Source organism: Syngnathus typhle, linkage group LG12 (genome assembly GCF_033458585.1).
Source record: "Syngnathus typhle isolate RoL2023-S1 ecotype Sweden linkage group LG12, RoL_Styp_1.0, whole genome shotgun sequence".
In the NCBI taxonomy this organism is placed as follows: Eukaryota; Metazoa; Chordata; class Actinopteri; order Syngnathiformes; family Syngnathidae; genus Syngnathus; species Syngnathus typhle.
This window is the reverse complement of record NC_083749.1, coordinates 7,855,835-7,874,826: the sequence shown is the minus strand read 5'-3', so window position 1 is coordinate 7,874,826 and position 18,992 is coordinate 7,855,835. Positions and strand designations below refer to the sequence as shown.

The 18,992-nt window shown below is 38.7% G+C and overlaps 1 protein-coding gene across 1 annotated transcript in view; it reads left to right on the top strand.

Annotated features, from left to right (window-relative positions):
* Positions 1 to 17,191, top strand: part of LOC133163767 (cingulin-like protein 1) — a 33,636-nt gene extending 16,445 nt beyond the window's left edge. The window contains exons 5-23 of the mRNA XM_061293984.1: positions 3,771 to 3,888; positions 4,074 to 4,258; positions 4,454 to 4,535; positions 10,319 to 10,597; positions 11,216 to 11,317; positions 11,475 to 11,618; positions 11,699 to 11,800; positions 12,014 to 12,072; positions 12,240 to 12,387; positions 12,451 to 12,555; positions 12,703 to 12,855; positions 13,483 to 13,650; positions 13,735 to 13,908; positions 14,199 to 14,288; positions 14,383 to 14,466; positions 14,539 to 14,657; positions 14,761 to 14,869; positions 15,212 to 15,375; positions 15,506 to 17,191. Of these exons, the coding sequence (XP_061149968.1) occupies positions 3,771 to 3,888; positions 4,074 to 4,258; positions 4,454 to 4,535; positions 10,319 to 10,597; positions 11,216 to 11,317; positions 11,475 to 11,618; positions 11,699 to 11,800; positions 12,014 to 12,072; positions 12,240 to 12,387; positions 12,451 to 12,555; positions 12,703 to 12,855; positions 13,483 to 13,650; positions 13,735 to 13,908; positions 14,199 to 14,288; positions 14,383 to 14,466; positions 14,539 to 14,657; positions 14,761 to 14,869; positions 15,212 to 15,375; positions 15,506 to 15,665 (2,545 nt within the window). The 3' untranslated portion in view covers positions 15,666 to 17,191. The remainder of the gene's footprint in view (positions 1 to 3,770; positions 3,889 to 4,073; positions 4,259 to 4,453; positions 4,536 to 10,318; positions 10,598 to 11,215; positions 11,318 to 11,474; positions 11,619 to 11,698; positions 11,801 to 12,013; positions 12,073 to 12,239; positions 12,388 to 12,450; positions 12,556 to 12,702; positions 12,856 to 13,482; positions 13,651 to 13,734; positions 13,909 to 14,198; positions 14,289 to 14,382; positions 14,467 to 14,538; positions 14,658 to 14,760; positions 14,870 to 15,211; positions 15,376 to 15,505) is intronic.
* Positions 17,192 to 18,992: the final 1,801 nt, after the last annotated feature.

Below are 18,992 nucleotides of genomic sequence, written 5' to 3'. Positions count from 1 at the left end.
AGCTATTTTGTATCCAACAAACTGTCATGATGAAATGAACATCCAGGTGTGAGAAAGAAAACAAGGCCATGATCACCTCTTTTGGGCATTTTTCACACTGCACAGCAGCACATTTGATGCATGAACCATGTTCATACTTGTTCTTAACCTTATTTGGCCAATAGCTGTGTTAATTACCATAGGTGCTTTGCAATGTGGAATAACTGGAATCACTTGTGGCTGGATAAATACTAACAAAATTGGAAGAAATACATTCCCAAGTTTCGTTTTAAGCTCAAGACTGGCGCAGATGTGCGTCCACCATTTTAAAGTTCTAGTGTGTGACCAGCATGCTGTGACCATTCCCACAGCAGCGTAGCCCGCCCTCTTGCAGATCCGTTGGGCTGAGCTCATCTGCGTAATTACCAACTGTTGGTCAAAACCGATTCTGTGTAGAATTAATACCCCATTGTGCCCTTAGTATTTGAGTCTGGAGATGAAAGACACCACAGACATGCCATTAGACATAATGAAAATGGTAAAACACATGTTTATTTAACTTTGAATTTACTGGCACCATTGTGTAAAATGTGAATCTTCTGGTGTTACCTATTGATATCTGCCTCACCCTTTTTGCTTCCTTTCTCTATGCTCCTGCCATGACAGGTACTTTGGCAGAACAACAATTAAATAGAGCTTGACAGATACGGCAGGCTAAAACACAGCTCTGGATTTCAGGTGTGCCAACAAAGTGTGTCCATCTGACTCACCCAGTTTGATGTCACACTTCCTGAAAATCTCTTAATTTCCCTGGAATTTTGGCACATGAACGAATGCACTGACATAATCTTTCAGACTGGATCAGACAAGTTCATAATGATATATTTAGTGGAAACTGTAACAATAACGATGACCCGCCTAAGAATATCCATTCCTTATACACTGATTCAAGTGTCTTCCCGGAGTGTTTCTCTGCATTTAAGGATGAGTCAGTCGTATTTACAGCATCAATCCTGGTTCTTGTTTAGAGTGATTTGGAAGGGTGGAACATTTTGAGTTTTGTGTGCACTTGAGTTGTGGGTGCCAGGTGTAATCCTGTGACTTCATCCCATTCGAAACATTTCATAAGTCACTTTGTTCAGTTTCTTTGTCGGGGTGATAAGGCCTCTTAAGGAAGAACTGACTTAGTCTGTGTTGTGTGACTTGAAACATATGTTAGTGTTTATAGCACGTACAAGACTTACCACTAGCCACTGCCAAATGAAATGTCAATTTAAACCAAAATCAACCTTCTGTTTATTAGGATGTATTCAGACCTGACTGTTTGATCAAATTTGAATGAACCAGGGTTCGATTGTAACACTTGTCCGAGGCTTTTGTGCAGGTGTGCAAACAAATCCTGGTGCAGATTAAAGAAACGGACGCTTTCAAACGAACTCTGTTGCGGTTCGCTTCAGGTGTGATTACAAACAGCGTAGATCCGAACCAACAGCACAAATATGCAGAGCCTAGGACTCACATGTTTTCCTCAATTTCCGGGTATGTGCTCTGCATGCCGCCCTCGTCATTCTTGACCAATGGGAGCACAGATCGTCACAAGCGTAGGTGTTTTACAAAATAAACTTCACTTGAAAAATGTACAGTCTGAATAGGAACCGCATCAAACGAAAAAAAATCAAGTCCGCTTTTGGTCCGGACCAAACAAGCGGACTAAGGGACATTTCTGGTCTGAATACTCCCTTAAATTCTAACCCTAAGATTAAATTTAAAGTGTGACTTCTTTAAGATGTACATTACATTAACAACATATTCAGTATTTCATTCTGGTACAAAAGGAACAATGATAACTAATGGCATTTTGCCCAGTTTAATACATTTTACGGAAACATTTTTTTCACACTGTATATGTCGCCTGTGTTGTTTATGTCTCAAGACATTCTGGGTAGTGACGTTACATAATTGTGAGTTGTATTTAGTAGAAACGAGCTCTTCTTCTCAGCCTTTTCAATTCAAACAAGAGCGTGATCAAAGACATGAGTAAAATGGAAGAGAAGCGTGTGATGAAAATGGAGGTCACAGATGCCAGAAGCTAGAGTTGGTCTTTTTCAGTGGTGTCTTGTGGCAGTCGCTTGCCGATGCCGACCGAGAAAGCTGCTGTAAAGAGCAATTGAAACCCCAAATCCATACCAACCGAATACCAACCATATTTTCACACTTTTTTTCACTCGTCACTCATGAGTGTTCATGCTCCTTGTGAGGAAATATAGAAGGCACCGCATTTGGTTTTAACTGTTGTTTATAGTCAGACACACAAGTGAGCTCTCTCATTAGGCGAAGGCGATGAAAGTCCTCGAATGTGTCTGGGCTAAAATGACGAGAGCACATCCATGGGTCTCTGGGCAGATGGATTCTTCCACTCGCCTCCTCCTACATTTTCTCAATATTCTTTTTTTAGCAAAGTTATGGAGGCTTACCTCGCCCATCTAAAAGCCGAACAGTCTGGCGTTCCGAATCTTATTTGCTAATGCTTGTAGTAATTATTTTTCTTTGCTCGACAGAAGGCAGCTATGTGGAGTGCAATGAGAATGCAATGTGATCGGGAAAACATGGTGACCGATGTGTATCAATTTGTAAATAAAGTAAATTATTTTCTAACTTACAAGAAATTTTATTATATATTTCTAACAATGTGTAATAGTAGAGTGGCCATATTTTGAGACCCATTCCATTTGAGCTTATCTCCACAAACTGCACAGTATTTACTGCAACAACTTTTATTCACTCCAAATAAAGACACAACTTGAAATAAACAGCAAGAATGGAAAGCCAATGTTTTACCTTGGCAAAGACATTCTTATCAAGATGTGCAGCTGCCTTAGAATTTTTCAAAAATATGTTTTTTCCTTTACGATAGCATGAAATTTATGAATACACACACAACGCTTTTACCATATGGGTAAAAAACATTCCTGTTACAGGCTGCAAGTGGTGAGATAGACCAACAGTAGTGCATAAAAATGAAGCAATAAGCAACACCCACATATTTTTCACCTGCAATTATGGCGTTTGTCACATACGTTCATATAATTATGGAGCCCTATTTACGAAAGCACCAAATCAGAACACACTGACAGCTGGCAGAGTGTGACTATGTCTGAGCGTGTGTGTGTGTGCATGTGTGAGGGTGTGCGCGTGTGTGTGGATGCGTGTGTGTATTTACGTACTAGGCATGCGTGTGTGAGTATGTGTACATGTGTCTTTAAATGCATTGTTTTTACCGTGTGGCATATGCCCCTGTTTTTATCTGTTCATGTAAATGTGCGTATAATCTCACTGGAAACAGCACACTGACACGTCCCCACGTATAAGTGTAAACACACACACACACACACACTGTTAATTATGGCATTTTTCATGGGGTTTATAGTTTTTCGTCACACGTTCCACATTTTAATGAAGACTTGAATTGTCAAGATCAATTTTGACTGACTTAAATGAGATAAAAAAAACTATATAAAATACCCCCCTCTCTCTCGCCTTATTCATACTTAACTCTTTCAGTTACAATACCATCTTCTATTAATAGCAGTTATGACAGCAATAGATTAGTTATTGACAGTAACATGTATAGTAAAATAAAATTACATAAAGGATTTTACTCCCAATAAGTCATTAACACACAATACAAATATTAAGGTGGCAAAAGTCCTGAATTATCTAAAATCTACTTTAATTACAGTTGTTTGTTTTTTTAATTAAAAATTGATTGAGGTACCTCTTTGTGTCGTCAGACAACTACACGTTGAAGGCCGTCTCCAGCAGCTGTCCTCGGAGTTGTTTGTTCTGCGAGAGAAGAAGAAACAAATCCAGCAAGAATTCTCAAGTAGCCCCACCCTTCAGACGTCTACCGTGAGTGAACGTTGCTGGGAGAACAAAGCATGACTACAGTCGAATTTAATATTGTCCTGATTTGCTGAATAGTAAGCCTGTAGTGCAAGAAGTGTTGTAACACCACATATGCTCCCAACCTCTGACAAAGTGTTGGAGAGCCGAGCATTCAATCGACACTTTTAGTAATACTGCTTATATTCTAGTTGCAGTTGAGGGCTTGTAAGGAGCTTCAGCCCTCTATTGCTGGTTGTCTGGTCCAGTTGGAGAAGCTTGTGTTCCAGAAGGAGGCACTGAGCACGCTCCATTACCTTCTGACACAAGACTTGCAAAGATACCAGGAAGAGACACAGAGATTAACCTGTCTCACACAGAAAATAAGCAAACTCAGGTAAACAGCACAGCAGTGCTAGTTGGCATTTTCAAGACACTCCCTCTGTTGACCAATAAAAAACAGTCTTATAACTTGGACTGAAATCCTTAAACATTGATTGGTTCAAGTCCGATGAATAATTTCAATTTTGTTTCAGGCTAATATTGTTGATAAGGATGTTTTGGAAACTGTCTCTGTATCTTCAACCTTCAGGCCAGAAAAGGAAGACAGGACTTCCACCAACAACAGCTCCTGTGGCCACAGCATGCAAGAAAAGAACGAGACAAACAATATGGTATGATGGAAAACTCACCATTTAATTTCATCTCTCAAATCATATGTTAAATCACGTCTGTGAATTTCATTGCAAAGAATAACAAGGTACTTGATTGTCAGGTCAGAGGTTACTCGCTGTGGCACACCATCTGTGTTGTCGTTCAGATGTTTGCTGGGATGTAGGTCAGGTTTCTCACATACTACAACACCAAACACATTCAATCGCGCATTTACAGACTTTGCTTTGTATAAGTGGGGCACATTTATGCAGAAAACAGACATTGCTTTCCCCCCAAATGAATGAACATTCACAATTATTTGACAGCCACCAGAACAAGGATTCACAAATGGTTGAAGCTAAATAATACCTTAAAGTAATATTGCATTTACATAAATGAACCACAAAATTTATCTTCGAAATGAAATGTGTGTGTGTGTGCATACGTGTGTGTCTGGCTTGGTTCCAGCTGTTGTCAGTCTTTCTTAGACAGTTGGAGTAGATACAGAGGAAACATCTGCCTGCTCATCTGGCTCTGTCTGACTCACACACAAACAAACACACACATTCACACACACGCATTTAGCATCTTTCCCCGAAAAGATGGTAATAGACTAACACAGTTGTGACAGGTAACGATGAAGAGAAAAAAAAGATGGTTTTGAGTCTTATTAAAATGGAGGAACCTGTCAAAGTGTCATCAGAGTTGAGGAGAGAAGCTTAAAGGCAAAGAGCCGATGAACTGACTGCCAAGACAAACAACACTGTGAATCCTGCAGACAAAAGACAAGAATGTTTTTTGTCCAAGTGCCTTATTTTGTTAGGGTAAATTGAATGCATCTTCAGAAAAATTGAAACAAAAAATACATAACTGAAGCTTAGTCATTTTGATTTGGAGGACATAGGAAGTACATACTGTACAAAGAATGATGAATGATTTGTCCCGTTGATGTTTTTATTGAAATACCAAAATAGCTTTTTATAACGTAAAAGCCTTATAAAAGCCTTATTCTGTATTGTTCAGTTAAGTGGAAATGGCAGTTCAGGGCATCGAAACTCGCACTGTCACGCTTGCTCGTACTAATCTAGATGAGCCAATCCTGTCCTCTGAGAGGCTTTGTTAGCAGTTCATCAGATTATTTTGGTTTAATCTGTCAGAAAATGAGCCAAAATTCATGTAATCACACATAACTGTGATTGGAGATCAACTTAATATATTAAAATTCTATTTAATGAAAGCTTTGTCAGTGATACATATTCTGCATTTGTGAACTTGTTTTAGACCACATATGCCTTCAAATCCCACATGCACGAACACCAATACGTTATATTTAATATTACAAGTACATGTAATATTTTAATGGCGCTCAAAGTATAAGAATGTATATAAAGGATGAAATAACATCCATCTTATATCGCTCTTTAGTCAGAGGAATCCTTTTGTCAAAGTTGTAAATTGCTTTTGTTCATAACTTGGGAGCTGAGAGCCAAAATAATAAAAACAAGAAACAATAAGAATGCCTCCTAACCAGAATACCAGATTTAATGTATTCATTTATTTAAAATTCCTAATTTGTGCTCTGATGTGACGTTATGCTTTGCAGTAATCAAATTCATCGTCGTTTAAATTATCTTTATTTAACCTATTATTTAGCGATTCATCTCATTAATTAGATTTAGTAAAATCGGTTTAATCCAATGAACGTAAAATCATTTGTATTATTCCCACATAGCATAACAACATATTTGACCAGATTTTGTCCTAGTTGGTAACAAATATTACTCATTAGGTTTCCATCAAGACAGTAAAACAAAAGTCTTGATTGTGATGTGTGTATGCGAACCCAGAAACAAAAATGTAAATAAGTAGTAAGTACAGAAAAAATATATAGCTTCTGAGAGCATCAATCAAAAGTAATGTACATAATTTATTATATTTTAGAATATCTGATATTATAAAACACAAATCAACCTAATAAAAAAGATACAACATCAATTCAGTTTAGTAAATCCGTTTTATGAGTTGGAATATATTTTGGATCAGTCAGGTGGTCACAAACACCAAAATAATGAAAAGACCATTTGGCTACAGATGGAAGAGCCCTGACAGTTGATGAAATTGATTGTTTTTAACTTAAAAAAAAAAAAGGTTTTATCGTTCCTTTTGTCTTTGTTCAGATGACTTTAATCTTTTTGCGGGTGCCTCGTAAACAAAGTCGACCATCAAAAGAGATCTGTGCAAACATCCCCATCACTTTTGCTACCTAATCAAATTTGACTCACTCCAATCACGGCTGGTACGACATGAGGACAGAACATCCAGTTAACAGGGTTCGCCAGCAGTTTAAACACTAACATCGCCTAAAGGATTCTTCACAGCCTGTACGAGGCATTCTGGCTGTGGTTGTTTAGACAAGATGCACTAAGGAGGATTTGGGATGGTCCTGAAGCAATACAAATTTATTCCCACAAAATGCCAAGGAGAATGCAGTCTTATTTTTTTTAAAAAAGCCAGCGTAGGTCAAGCAATAAACCTTTGACTTCTCTCGCCATTATTGGCAGGAAATGAATTTTAAAGATTTGATAAGATTGGTTGGCGCCTCATGTGGACTAGTAAATCGCACAGTCCTGAGATTAAGTGTTTAAAACCAGGCTCTTCCTATTTTTGGAGAGTTTTTGGTTGCTCAATTTTCCTGTCACATTCCAAAAATATGCATTGTAGATTAATATTAGACTCTAAATTGTTTGTGGGTAAGATATACGTTAACTCTATATGTGGCCTGAGATGGGCTGTCAAACAGTTTCGGGTGGACTTCGCCTCTTAAAGCCAACTGGGATGGGGTACATTCAAAAACATATGTGTTCTCAAAGGGGAAAAAAAAAATCATATTCATGTCCGTGTTAAAACGACTGCTCTGTTTACTGGGTGAAAATAATAACATTAAAATAATCACCTTCAAACTAATCCTAATGCATCCTGTAAACACATTAATACTGAGCAGCGATTCCAAACCCCAGATACCCTTTTGCCCCCAGCTTCAGTCCTTCCGGGGCTTACCCCCTCTCCCAGCCCAGCCTCAACTCGCCTTCCCACGGGGACGGAACACAGGCCAGTCGCTGGATTAAGGCCACACGATGCTTTAAACCCTTGGACTCCCGCCACTTCATTTCTCTAAGTGGCATTGGCCTTGTTGTCATGATTGTTAATTAAACTTAGATTTAGTCAAGTGGTTGGTCGATTTTTTTTTTTTTGTTGCTATATTCATTTATTCTTCTCTCTGTTGTGTTATTAAGTTAAGTGGACTTTGGAGTCTACATCTTTTATCTAATTGTTTCCATGAGAGACAGTATGGTGTTTGTTTCGCTGGGAGATGTTTTTAGAAGAGTGAGCAGATGTTGCAGTTTCTCAAGAGGGATTTATGTCAGGATTAGAACATACACGTATGCACGCGTACACACACACACACACACACACACAAAGACCCATGCACACAATTTGGGTTCATGTCATTATAAATTTATCTTTCAATCAAACAACAGTAAAGCTCTAAAGAATGAGTTAGAGATTCTGGTCAAGAAATTTGATATTGTCCAATTTAGTACAATACTTCTTTTAATTCTCAATAGGGTGCAACTTCTGAGGTTAAACTCTAAAACTCTTTTTTCGTGCGAAAATAATGGAAATAGTATTTAAATAGGAGCATTTCAAATATTGTTAGAGGTTGGTTGACTGATTTGCCGAAATTCTGAATCAACTTTTCTCGTGATCGACAATGGAAATTCATTCAAGATCCAACCGGTGCCAAAATAAACTTTACATTAAGTGTACATACAGCAAAACTGTAACAAGCAACACATAATTAGGGGGAAATGATGAGGGAGTATTGCTTAAAGCAGGTGGCCAAGAATGAACACTTAACCCTAAATTATGATACATGTAAAGTTAAAATAATAAATCATTGACTCACACATGTGCAGTGTCACAATCTGATCTGCTCTCCAGCAAATCGCATTACAATTAAAAAACATTATTTTATTTTTTTATGTGGAAATCTTCATTGGAAACACACACAGAGTAATACTGAAGCTAACTTACTAAAAACTGTCTGATGGTTGTGGCCTGCGCTTCAAATGCTGTGCAGTGTGTCTGCTACTCCTCCTTAACTTGATTTTGGTGGATTGTTATTGTTTTGGACTCTTTCAGCATACACCTGAGTCTTCTTCCTCCCAATCGCCACTTAGTCCACAGCAAACAGCCAACAAAGAAGAAGCAGAACAGAACTGGAGAGCCAGTCAGAGGAAAGCAGGCCTCTCAAATCTGCAGCGAGCCGGCAGCGTCAAAGATCTTATCAGTAAATTCTCTGGTCCAGAGCAGGACTTGTATCTCGGCTCTTCTTTGAATCTTTATTCAGAAACAGGAAGAACTCCAAAGTTCACTTCTTCCCAGACAATACTGCCTCCTAAGTCCAAGTTGAGTCCGACCGTTATCGGTCGAGACAGTCTGCTGCCAAGCATCTCTGTGACCCCTCTATTGAAGAAGGAAAGTCAGCGATCCGATGGATCTGCTCAGAAAGATGATGGAATTAGTCAGATAACTGCAAAAATTGATTGTCCAGTAGGAGGAAGCAGTCAGAGGACAGATTCAAACAAAACGTCAGACTCCGGTAGAGATTCAGTGGCGGACTCAGGCATGGGATCGGTAAGCAAAAAAAAAAAATCTTGCACGGGAAAAGCTCGTGTCTTTCTCCGCATGAAGACAGAGTGACAGCATGGCACTGCATGTTCTTGAGATGCACGGTTTAAAAAGAAAGTCTATGCAGTAAGTGTCATGGACAAAAGAAATTGCAAGCATGTCTTTAGTAATCAAACTGATCAAATAACTTTAGAATCAATCTTTCCTCACCTCTGTCCTTCCTGTAGATTTGGTTTTACTGTAGATTAACTGCAAATGACTGATTTTGTTGCATGATATGATGTGGTAAAATGGACCTTGTGATTTGAAGATCCTGATTGGAGTTTTGTTGAATCAATGTTTATGGCAAAGCATCAACTTCTTGTGGCTTAGAGACAAATGATGCATATTGTAGTTAAATGTCATGTACATTATTTTTATTCTCGTCTCAGAGGCAAATTGATCTTGCTAAACAATTAAAAGCATCAGAAAATTAATTTCAATATAAAATTTATGTTAGAATAATATTTTTCCAAAGCCCTAATGCCAGGTGAAGTCACAAAGTTGCAGCTCCCTTTATTTTATGTGTGTGCATTTTTTGATTTTGGATAGTTTTTAAATTAAAATCTACGCTACTCACAAAATGTTAGGGATATTTAGTTGTTTTTTTTTTTTTTAGAATAAACCAAACATTTACATCAATACCTTTCAGTGACTAGTCTTCCAGTCTCTCTGTAACTCTTTTGTGACACTCAAATCCCACTACAGTACTTCCATCTGAGAAGATCTGAAGCCTCCCATTTTAGGTGCATTCTTAAATTTCAGTTCATAGATGACTATCCATTTATGAGTGCTCTAATCACTATTCCCTGTTTGTGCCTATACAAGCAGTAGCATACTGCTGTTTTCATAAAGCAGGCTTTCTGTTTATCTATGACTGAATTTGTTAGGATCTCCATGAGAAGGAATTCAGCCCCATAACAAAGGTCCTGCAGTCGGACTATGTATGAACGAATTACAAAGAATTGCAACTGTTTTCATTTTAGCTGAACAACATCAGCAACATTGTGCTTGATAAAATGTTCCTGTGGACATATGATGACTGAAATGGGTCCTCTTTTTTTTTTTCCAGGAGCCTGAAAACGAATCAAACAAGCAGTCGGGCAGCCTGTCAGAAGAAGAACCCTCCACTCCCCGAGTTGTGCGACCCAGCCCCAAATATCAGCTGTTTCTCGACAACGATCTGAAGACCAACGGCTTGAGTAGCAAGGATGCAGATGGTTCGGGAGGTGGAGGGTCATCGGGGGAGGACGGCCCCAGGCTGTCCCGGTGGGAGACCACTCGGCCGGGGGTCAACAACTACCAAGGGTCCATGGAGTCACTCGCCTCGCGGGACTTTGACACTGATCGGGTGGGTGGGGCTGCTGAAAGCAAGTTTGTTGTAGTTTTTATTAGTTATTGTTCTCAAAAATGCTTCATTGTAGTAGTTTTCAGTTTATATAACATATATAAAGTATTTGCCAATAATAATAATAGTATTTTTGTTATTCTTTAAAGCATATTAATTTAATTCTCCTTTTACTTATTTTGTTAGTTTTTATTAACAACAATAACACTGTCCTGTATTTCAATTTAGCAAGAGTTTTATTCAAATATTCGAATTCTAAAAAAACTTGTGTTAATGTGAGTGTTTGAACTGACTGAATCTGATTTTGGACCAGTTTAGGCTTCTCAGCGGTCAGGTCTGATGGGCCGGCCAAGAAGACAAGCAGTATAGAATAGATGGATGGTTATTCGATGTTATTTTTCTAACCATCCCACTACTAACTTGTTGTCAAACACCGCCATCTTTTGGTAGAAATACACAACATGTTCTCTGGCTATTCCCGTTCATCCATTTTCCCAGTGCAATGTAGAAACCTTTTCCCATGAATATAAAAGTAGAGATACAATATTGGATGAAAAATGTAGAAAGTCAAAAACCTACCATATAACAATTGTATGTGCATGTGTGTCTTTTTTTTTTCAGACACTTTTTGTTGAAAGCACTCGAGTATTCAACAGTCCCTATACCATGAATGTGAACGCATCTGCTGATTATAACCCCCTATACCGAACAAATGACTTTAAGGTTAGTTGCATTTTAGCTTAAATCACACCGTGAACATGCTTTGAGCAAGACGTACCTAAAAGAGCACTGTTCCCACAACCTTGGAAGCAAAGTTTTCCACCATGACCTAAATTTCAAGGAGGTCTGAGGACTTAATGTCACTTTTTTCTTCATCCAGAGTGGAATATCTCCGGCCACATCAGAATTGAACCTGCACACCTTCAACAGTCGCAGTGACAGTCCTGTGCCTCTCAAGCCCTCTCGCAGGCAATATTCTGCCTACGATTCTCTGTTGAAGAGGAGAAACGACGTTCCTAACCCTGTATGCTTCTGAAGAAACACGCTCTACATGAACTAAGATTTTAGTTCTTGTCATGATAATATGCATCTCCCTTGCTGTAGGGGATATCAACCCACTACACCATGCGTAGTGCCACTCTGGGAGGCCTCAGTAGAAAAGACTTTATTGAAGAATTGACCAAGCAGTTGGATAACTGTCAGAAGGTGGGCCTAATCTCAATCAGAATATTCATTGTCCCCAAAAAAACCCAAAAAATTAATTTCAACCATTTTAAAATACACTTCATCACATTGATTCTAATATTTTTGATCTTTGACGGTAACACATCCTACAGTCACAGTGTTAAATTTGTATCACACAACATTTTTCATTTGAAAACACAATTGAGGTCTAAAGAAAAATCATGTCCTCTCCAGCGGAACCAGTTCCTCGAGGCCGAGAGTGTGGAGATGGAAAAAGAGAGAAACCAGATCAGGTGATGTCAGCATGAATGTCTTTGTTTGTTTTATAATAGTTGTATAATAACATGAAAAATACCCCCCCCCCCCCCTAGCTTCCCCAGTGGTTTGGTGACCAAGCTCGTCACTTCATATACTCCTATTTAATAAATAAAAATCGACCCACCGTTTCTTTTGTCTTTAGATTTGAAATGCGTGGTTTGCTGGTGAATAACGAAGACCTACTGAGGACCAACACTCAACTGGCCAATGAAATGAAGCGAATGAGAGAGCAGATGATAGAGATGGAGCGAACCCATCAGGCTTTGGTCGATAAGCAGAGAGAGATGGAGGTACAAAATGAAAATATGATTCGACTGGCAATTGTGGTGACTGACTGATGGTCACTGGTGCAGATTGAGGTGAAGCAGGCCCGCGACATGATGGTGGAGGCTAATACTCAGGAGTACGCCTTTGGCTTCCTCCAGCAGTCTCTTAAAAACAAGATTCAGGATGCTGAGGTACACTTGAACGCCATGTGAACTACTTTGTACTGTTTGTGCTGGTATTAATCTCTACAGATCTGTTCAATTGAATCCAAGCAAATGAGATAGTTTTATGTTTAAAGACTAAAGAGGATGAATAATTTTGTGTGTGTGCGCGTGTAGGAGAGCCTTGAGAAGCAGACGCTGCACTCTCAGAGTCTGGCAGAGAAGTTATGGCTGGCCGAGAGACAACTGGAGGAGCTGGAGGTGGACCAAGAGAGCAAAAGCAAGAAGACGTCAGAACTCAGCAGCACTGTTCTCCGACTGGAAACAGAGGTGCAGTAACAACTTAAAGAAGCCATTTTATCCATTGTTATCTTTCATGGTCAATCAGCTGGCTTTCAACATCCACAAACAAAAATTATTATGGAGATTATTTTGGAATAAAATATGTCAAAAAGACTGTTGTGGATTGACATCCCAGTTTGATTGGACACTTGCAGTATTAGTTTGGGCTTTGGATACCTTGCTCATGTCATTGTTTTCTGGTTATTAAGGGAAAGAATCTTTCTTGACCCAAAAATCTCAGACTTGTGTTGGATTGCTCTTGAATGAATTTGCGAATGGTGATGTTAAAAGGTCCAGTCAAAATAAATTGAATAATATCTAAGCAGTAAAAAGAAATGAACCCAACACTCTGTATCAGTATAGATTTTCAACTGGTCAGTTATGTACAATATCTTATTGTTCAGAACAAATTTAAATATGTTTTATGTTACACAGTATTGGCGTATCATAAAACTAGTTTAAATTCAACAAATATAAACAATTTGTATGGAGTTGCATTGTTACCTCTATATGCCAAATAGATTTTATGAGTCCACAGTTACTCACTTACTATCATGATACTAAAAATGAAAATTATAATACAATGACATCCGTATATGTGACTTGTGTCTTTAGCTGGCCGATGCCCTGCAGATGTCTTCCCAATCTGCAGCAGAGTTGAATCTTCAGCAGAAATTGCGTCAGGATGCCCAGTTGAGGATGGAAGAATTGGAAGAGTCTTTGCTGGAGAAGGAACAGGAGCTGCAGAGACTCCAGGCACTTGTCGTCAGGCTCCAGGGAGATGTGAGTCACCATGTACTACTTACTGGACATGAAAAGCTAGCTACTATAACTACCATTTTACTTGTGCGTGATAATGTGATACAGGTGTCTGGTAAGCTGATAGACAAGGAACAGACGCTGGAGGAGGAGATCCAGCTGAGAGAGAGACTCCAGCTGCAGTGCAAGCAGGCGGAGAGGACAGTGGATGACCTCCAGATGGAGCTGCAGACCACCATCCAGACCAAAGAGGACCTGGCAAAACAACTCAAGCAGGCCCAGGTATTCTCATCACTTTTATGTTTGATGTAATTAATACACATCAGATTCAGTGTGATCCCATGCACAGTGACACGAGATTCTGCTGACATTCTGTTCATGCATGACTTAATGATTCAAAACTAAGACGTCCACTAGAATTAAAATTCATCATGTGGCTATTTTTGAACATATTTAATCCGTCCCATTTCTTTATAACATCGGTGTGTTCTGTCGATGAGGTCATGTCATGAACACAACACAGTTAGTTTGAAAAGGTTTGTCGCAACTTGTTATTTCTTTCTTACTCTTAGGAGAAATTAATTGACCTAGAAACTGATGTTGAGGAGCTGCATGATAGTGAGCAGAGATGGGCCGCCAAACACAAGAGAACTATTGAACAGGTACATAAACTGCACACATGGAGAGAAGTTCACCATTTATTATATTGTATTTGTTCTGGTGAATGGAATTTTCTTTTATCGTCACACATTCAAGACTGAGCAGCTGCAGCTGAAACTCATTCAGGAGAAAGATCTGAACGACCAACTGGAAACGGAGAAGGCCATCATTGAGAGACAGGTGTGTGTGTGGGGGTATATATGTGTGTGCTTCAGGCAAGTCATTACCAAAAATCTCTGTGTCTATCTGAAGTATCGCGATCTACGTTTGGAGTTGGATGCGTTTGAGAGCACCAAACCTTTGGAGGATGTCATCTCCAAGACAGAAAGTCGTGTCAAAGAGCTGGAAAACCTTCTGAGAACCGAGGAAAGGTACCAATGGATTTTTATCGCCCTGAAAGAATTGCATCAATTGTGTGTTTGCATGTGGATAGAGCATCATGCGATTCCTATTTTAAATTTGTCTTATGAACAGGAACAAAGCCGTTCTTTCTAACACCATTGGTAAACTGGAGAGGAAGATCAGTGAGCTGAATGATCAGATGGAGGAAGAGCACAGGATAGCTGCTGAGCAGAATGACCTGGTAACACAACCACACACACACACACCTCATATATGTCCTCTAACATACTTCTTTGCCACTCCAAACTTCCAACATGCAGTACATGTGGTACTACAATTTCTCACTTGATAAAGTAACCACCAGCAAACACCACATGGCATGACTGCAGTTGGAAACCATTGCACATACAACCATCAAAATACTAACTAATAACACTCAGGATTGGCTCTTAAATTGTATCTCATTATATTGTGCTGGCTTTACCAAAGATGTGTCTAATTCTAGTTCCAACATATTTTAGTCAGGACCTACTCACTCTCTTTTACACAAACATGCTCAATTTATCTGTGATTGGTCATGCAGTTGGCCCAGAGAATCCGCTCACTGAAACGTCAGCTGAACGAGGGCGAGGAGGAGGCCGGCAGGAGGGACGCTCAACTCCGTCACTGTCAACGGGAACTGGCTGAGGAAAGAGAATCTAACGGACGGCTTCAGAGACAGCTGCTTGACCAACACCTGCAAACAAAGTATGTTTCATTCACAGAGAGGAACAATTTTGTCCATATGTCAAAAGGTTGTAGCCGCTTGGTTTATATGACTGTTCTACACGTTTTGAAACAAACGAAAAAAGTACAATTGTGTATTCGCCCTGTTTAGGCGAAAGGAGACTCTGACAATTCGCCAGACTCTTGATAACCTGCGGCTGGACCTCAGCGTTGATGATGAAGATGAACTAGTGCCACAACAGAAAGAAGTGAAAGAAGAGAAGGTGGCGGAGCAGTTGTCGGGGCAGATCAATAAGGTCACTGAGGTTTGAAAGACCACCGTCAATGTGTTAGAGAGTAAGCACGTATCACTATCGGAACATAGTATTACATGTTCTATGGAATCAAGTTTATGCATATTTATGGGGGGCGGACTTTATTCTACATCTTTGCAAGCACACATGCGTTCCAATTAAAATCACACAGAAAGCACAGTCAGATTGTCTATGTGTAACATTTGTAAACAAACTCTAGCTGTATCGCAGATACAATAAAATGTATGATGTCAATATGGCTAATTCTTGACAACCGCATGGTTTAATCACAGGTCTTATAAATCAGTCAGCTGCACAGAATATTACATGTTGAACATGTACTATAAAAATGCCTTTTTTAATTTTTCATATCACTATCAGTAACTTTGTTTACAGATCATTATCATTAAAATATTATTTGTTAGGAAAAAAAATCATCCCATAAACTCACAAGCTTGAATTGGTACAAAGTTAAAGTAACGAGGTAAAAACATCTTTATTATTGTGGTTGTATTTTCTAACGGTGAGGAACTGAACAGAGCTCTTTTGTTCATACAGTTCTTTTGAGGAGGTGCCCCTAAAACGGTGGCCAGTGAGTGTGGCAAGTGTCAGAAGACTATCATTAAAATGATTCTTCTTATGTTCTTCTATAGCCACATTCGAATGTTTAAGACCACCAACTCATTTATGAATAATTGGTAAGGGTAATTAGTAGGGAAGGGAATGTATGACAAAATGAGTAGCAGCACAATAATATTCTCAGAAAAGTCTAATTATTACAGTTCTGATCACCAAACTGACTGTTGGAAGGTTTGAAAAAATGACTAAAGTACAAACTCACCGTGAAAATGTTAATAGTTCATTCAATAGAGTAAAATTTGCATTTGCAACTTGACATTTGTCTCAGAAAATAATGAGCTCAGTATAAATAATGTATAAGTGTTTTGTGTTGATTTTATGGAGTTTTGCAGACAATCTTTAAGCTTTGTGTTAAAAAGTGGTTCATATATTGTCACTGTATTGGTCTTACTGGTTGTTACCACATTACAGGGTTATGACAAAACACTATTAAAGTGTAGAGCCCAAGAGTCACCCAAGGGCTTTGACAAATTAATTTATATTGAATAAAAGTTGTGTTCATGTTGCATTGTTAATTACTTGTTGGGCAAAACAGGTTTGTAAAAAGTGAAAAGGAGGTTTCTAATGCTGTGTCTTAAGTGTTTTAGGAGGTGTACTGCTGAATGCAAAAAAATAATAATAATTAAAAAAAAAAAACGTGCTGTGCCTTAAGCATCAACGTGCCTAATGTGCCTATTGATGTTTCTAACATCCAGACTGTAACATGAAGTTTTAAAACGGAAATAACGTGAAAAAAATGAGGAGGCTTGCATGGATCCATTGAATCTTATGAAAATGACGCTTCTTGTATTTTAATCTTGGCCATTGTATTTTGTGTTCCTTCATACTCTAACTTACTGCCTTCTTTGGGCTCTTTTGAGCTGTTTTGTATATAAGCCGTAATTAAAAATAAGATACTCAGATAACATCAGATTGTGTCTTTTTTGTTTAGATTTGCTGGTTTATCTACTTTACATGCTGTTAGGAATTCTGTAAACTTGATTTATGGCATTCCTGCTGGATTTCATTGCTGGCCTTAGCAGAAACTACTACAAATATTTACAACAACAAAAAAAGCATACTACTGGTTTTTTTTTTTCTAGGAAACATATATTCAGATTTTGCTGTTCATGTTGGATATTTATTGTTGTTTTTCCACATTCTCTGTCTTCGGTGAGAAGTTTCCTGAATAAATTCTTCTCCATTGTAAATGTATTGTTGTTTGCTGATGAGAAAAGTTATATGCAATAGTTCTAATAATTATAATAGCAATATATATATATATATATATATAATAGTTTTATTATTTCATATAATAATCAAATCACTGGTCATTTTTTACTATCTGATGAACAGGATGTTGTGCATGGTTCATCATCTGTGAACAAGTTATGACTGGAATTGTTTTTGTCACCCTTTCAGCCTTTATACATTTTTAGCAACCTGCACCACACAAGACAAAGAATGAGTGTAGCTTAACAGGTTTTACCAGCTGTGTGTGTGTCGTATGTTTAGCTTTAATTCTAACCTTTAATTCTAACTTTAGAGGTGTAAGTGTAGTTTTAAAATAAAACAGGAACATTGCCTGTGAAAAAACAAGAAAGAATTACACCCAGGTTAAAACTAACAGATTTATTTGCAACACTAAATGCATCACAGTCATTTCATTCTCAATGGTTTCAAACATGCTGCCTGGTGGTGCCACAAACCTAAAAAGAAAATAGAAAGAAATCACATAGAAGCATCAAACAGAAACACTTACAAATTGCAGTCATCTGAGACATTTCACACAGAGTTCCAAAAATAAAAGCTCTTAGAGCAATGCTTCTCAAATAGTGGGGCGCGCCCCCCAAGGGGGGCGCGGTGCTATTCCTGGGGGGGCGCGTGTGACCCTGGGGAACAGGCTTTTTTTTTGGCAGTACTAGAATAAAGTGTAATTGCGCGTTTACTACAGCAGGGGGCAGTGGCGCTCTCATTGTTACTTCTGTCACGTTTGCGACAGTGCAACATTTTACGACTTACAAGACAAGTTAGGATAGTCACGGTGGGGAGGGGGGGCGCGAATAGTTTTCTTCTTGCTAGGGGGGGGCGTAACAGAAAATAATTGAGAAGCACTGGCTTAAATAAAGGTTAACCTAAAAAAAAAAAAATAAAAAAAAAAAGTGAACCTGAACTTTGAACCCGCGGTGACCCCGCGGTGACCCCGTGGTGACCCCGTGGTGACCCCTGGGTGACCTTTGAACCCTGAACTTTCAACTCTAGTTAAAAATCGAAAATGTGCACATGACCCCGTGAACTTTGAACCGACCTTTGACCCCTGGGTGAACTTTGAACCGTAAACTTTGACCTTTGACCCCTAGCTAATTACGTTTTTTTTTTTTTTTTTTAAACCGGCATAGCAGAACGATCCATGGTCTTCAGATGCCGCGCTGTCGCCATCTCCTGGTCAGTTAGTGAAATGCTTTTGCTGATGTTTTTTTTTCTCTCAATTAAAACAAATAAATTAGCCAGTTGGTTTTCTTTATTTAATATCTATTATCAGACAAAACCAAATTGTGAATCAGTCACCTAGGCTATAGCAGAACAAACAATCCATGGTCTTCAGATGCCACGCTGTCGCCATCTCCTGGTCAGCTAGTGAAATGCTTTTGCTGTTTTTTTTCCCTCTCAATTAAAACAAATGAATCAGCCAGTTGGCTTTCTTTATTTTATATCTGATATCAGACA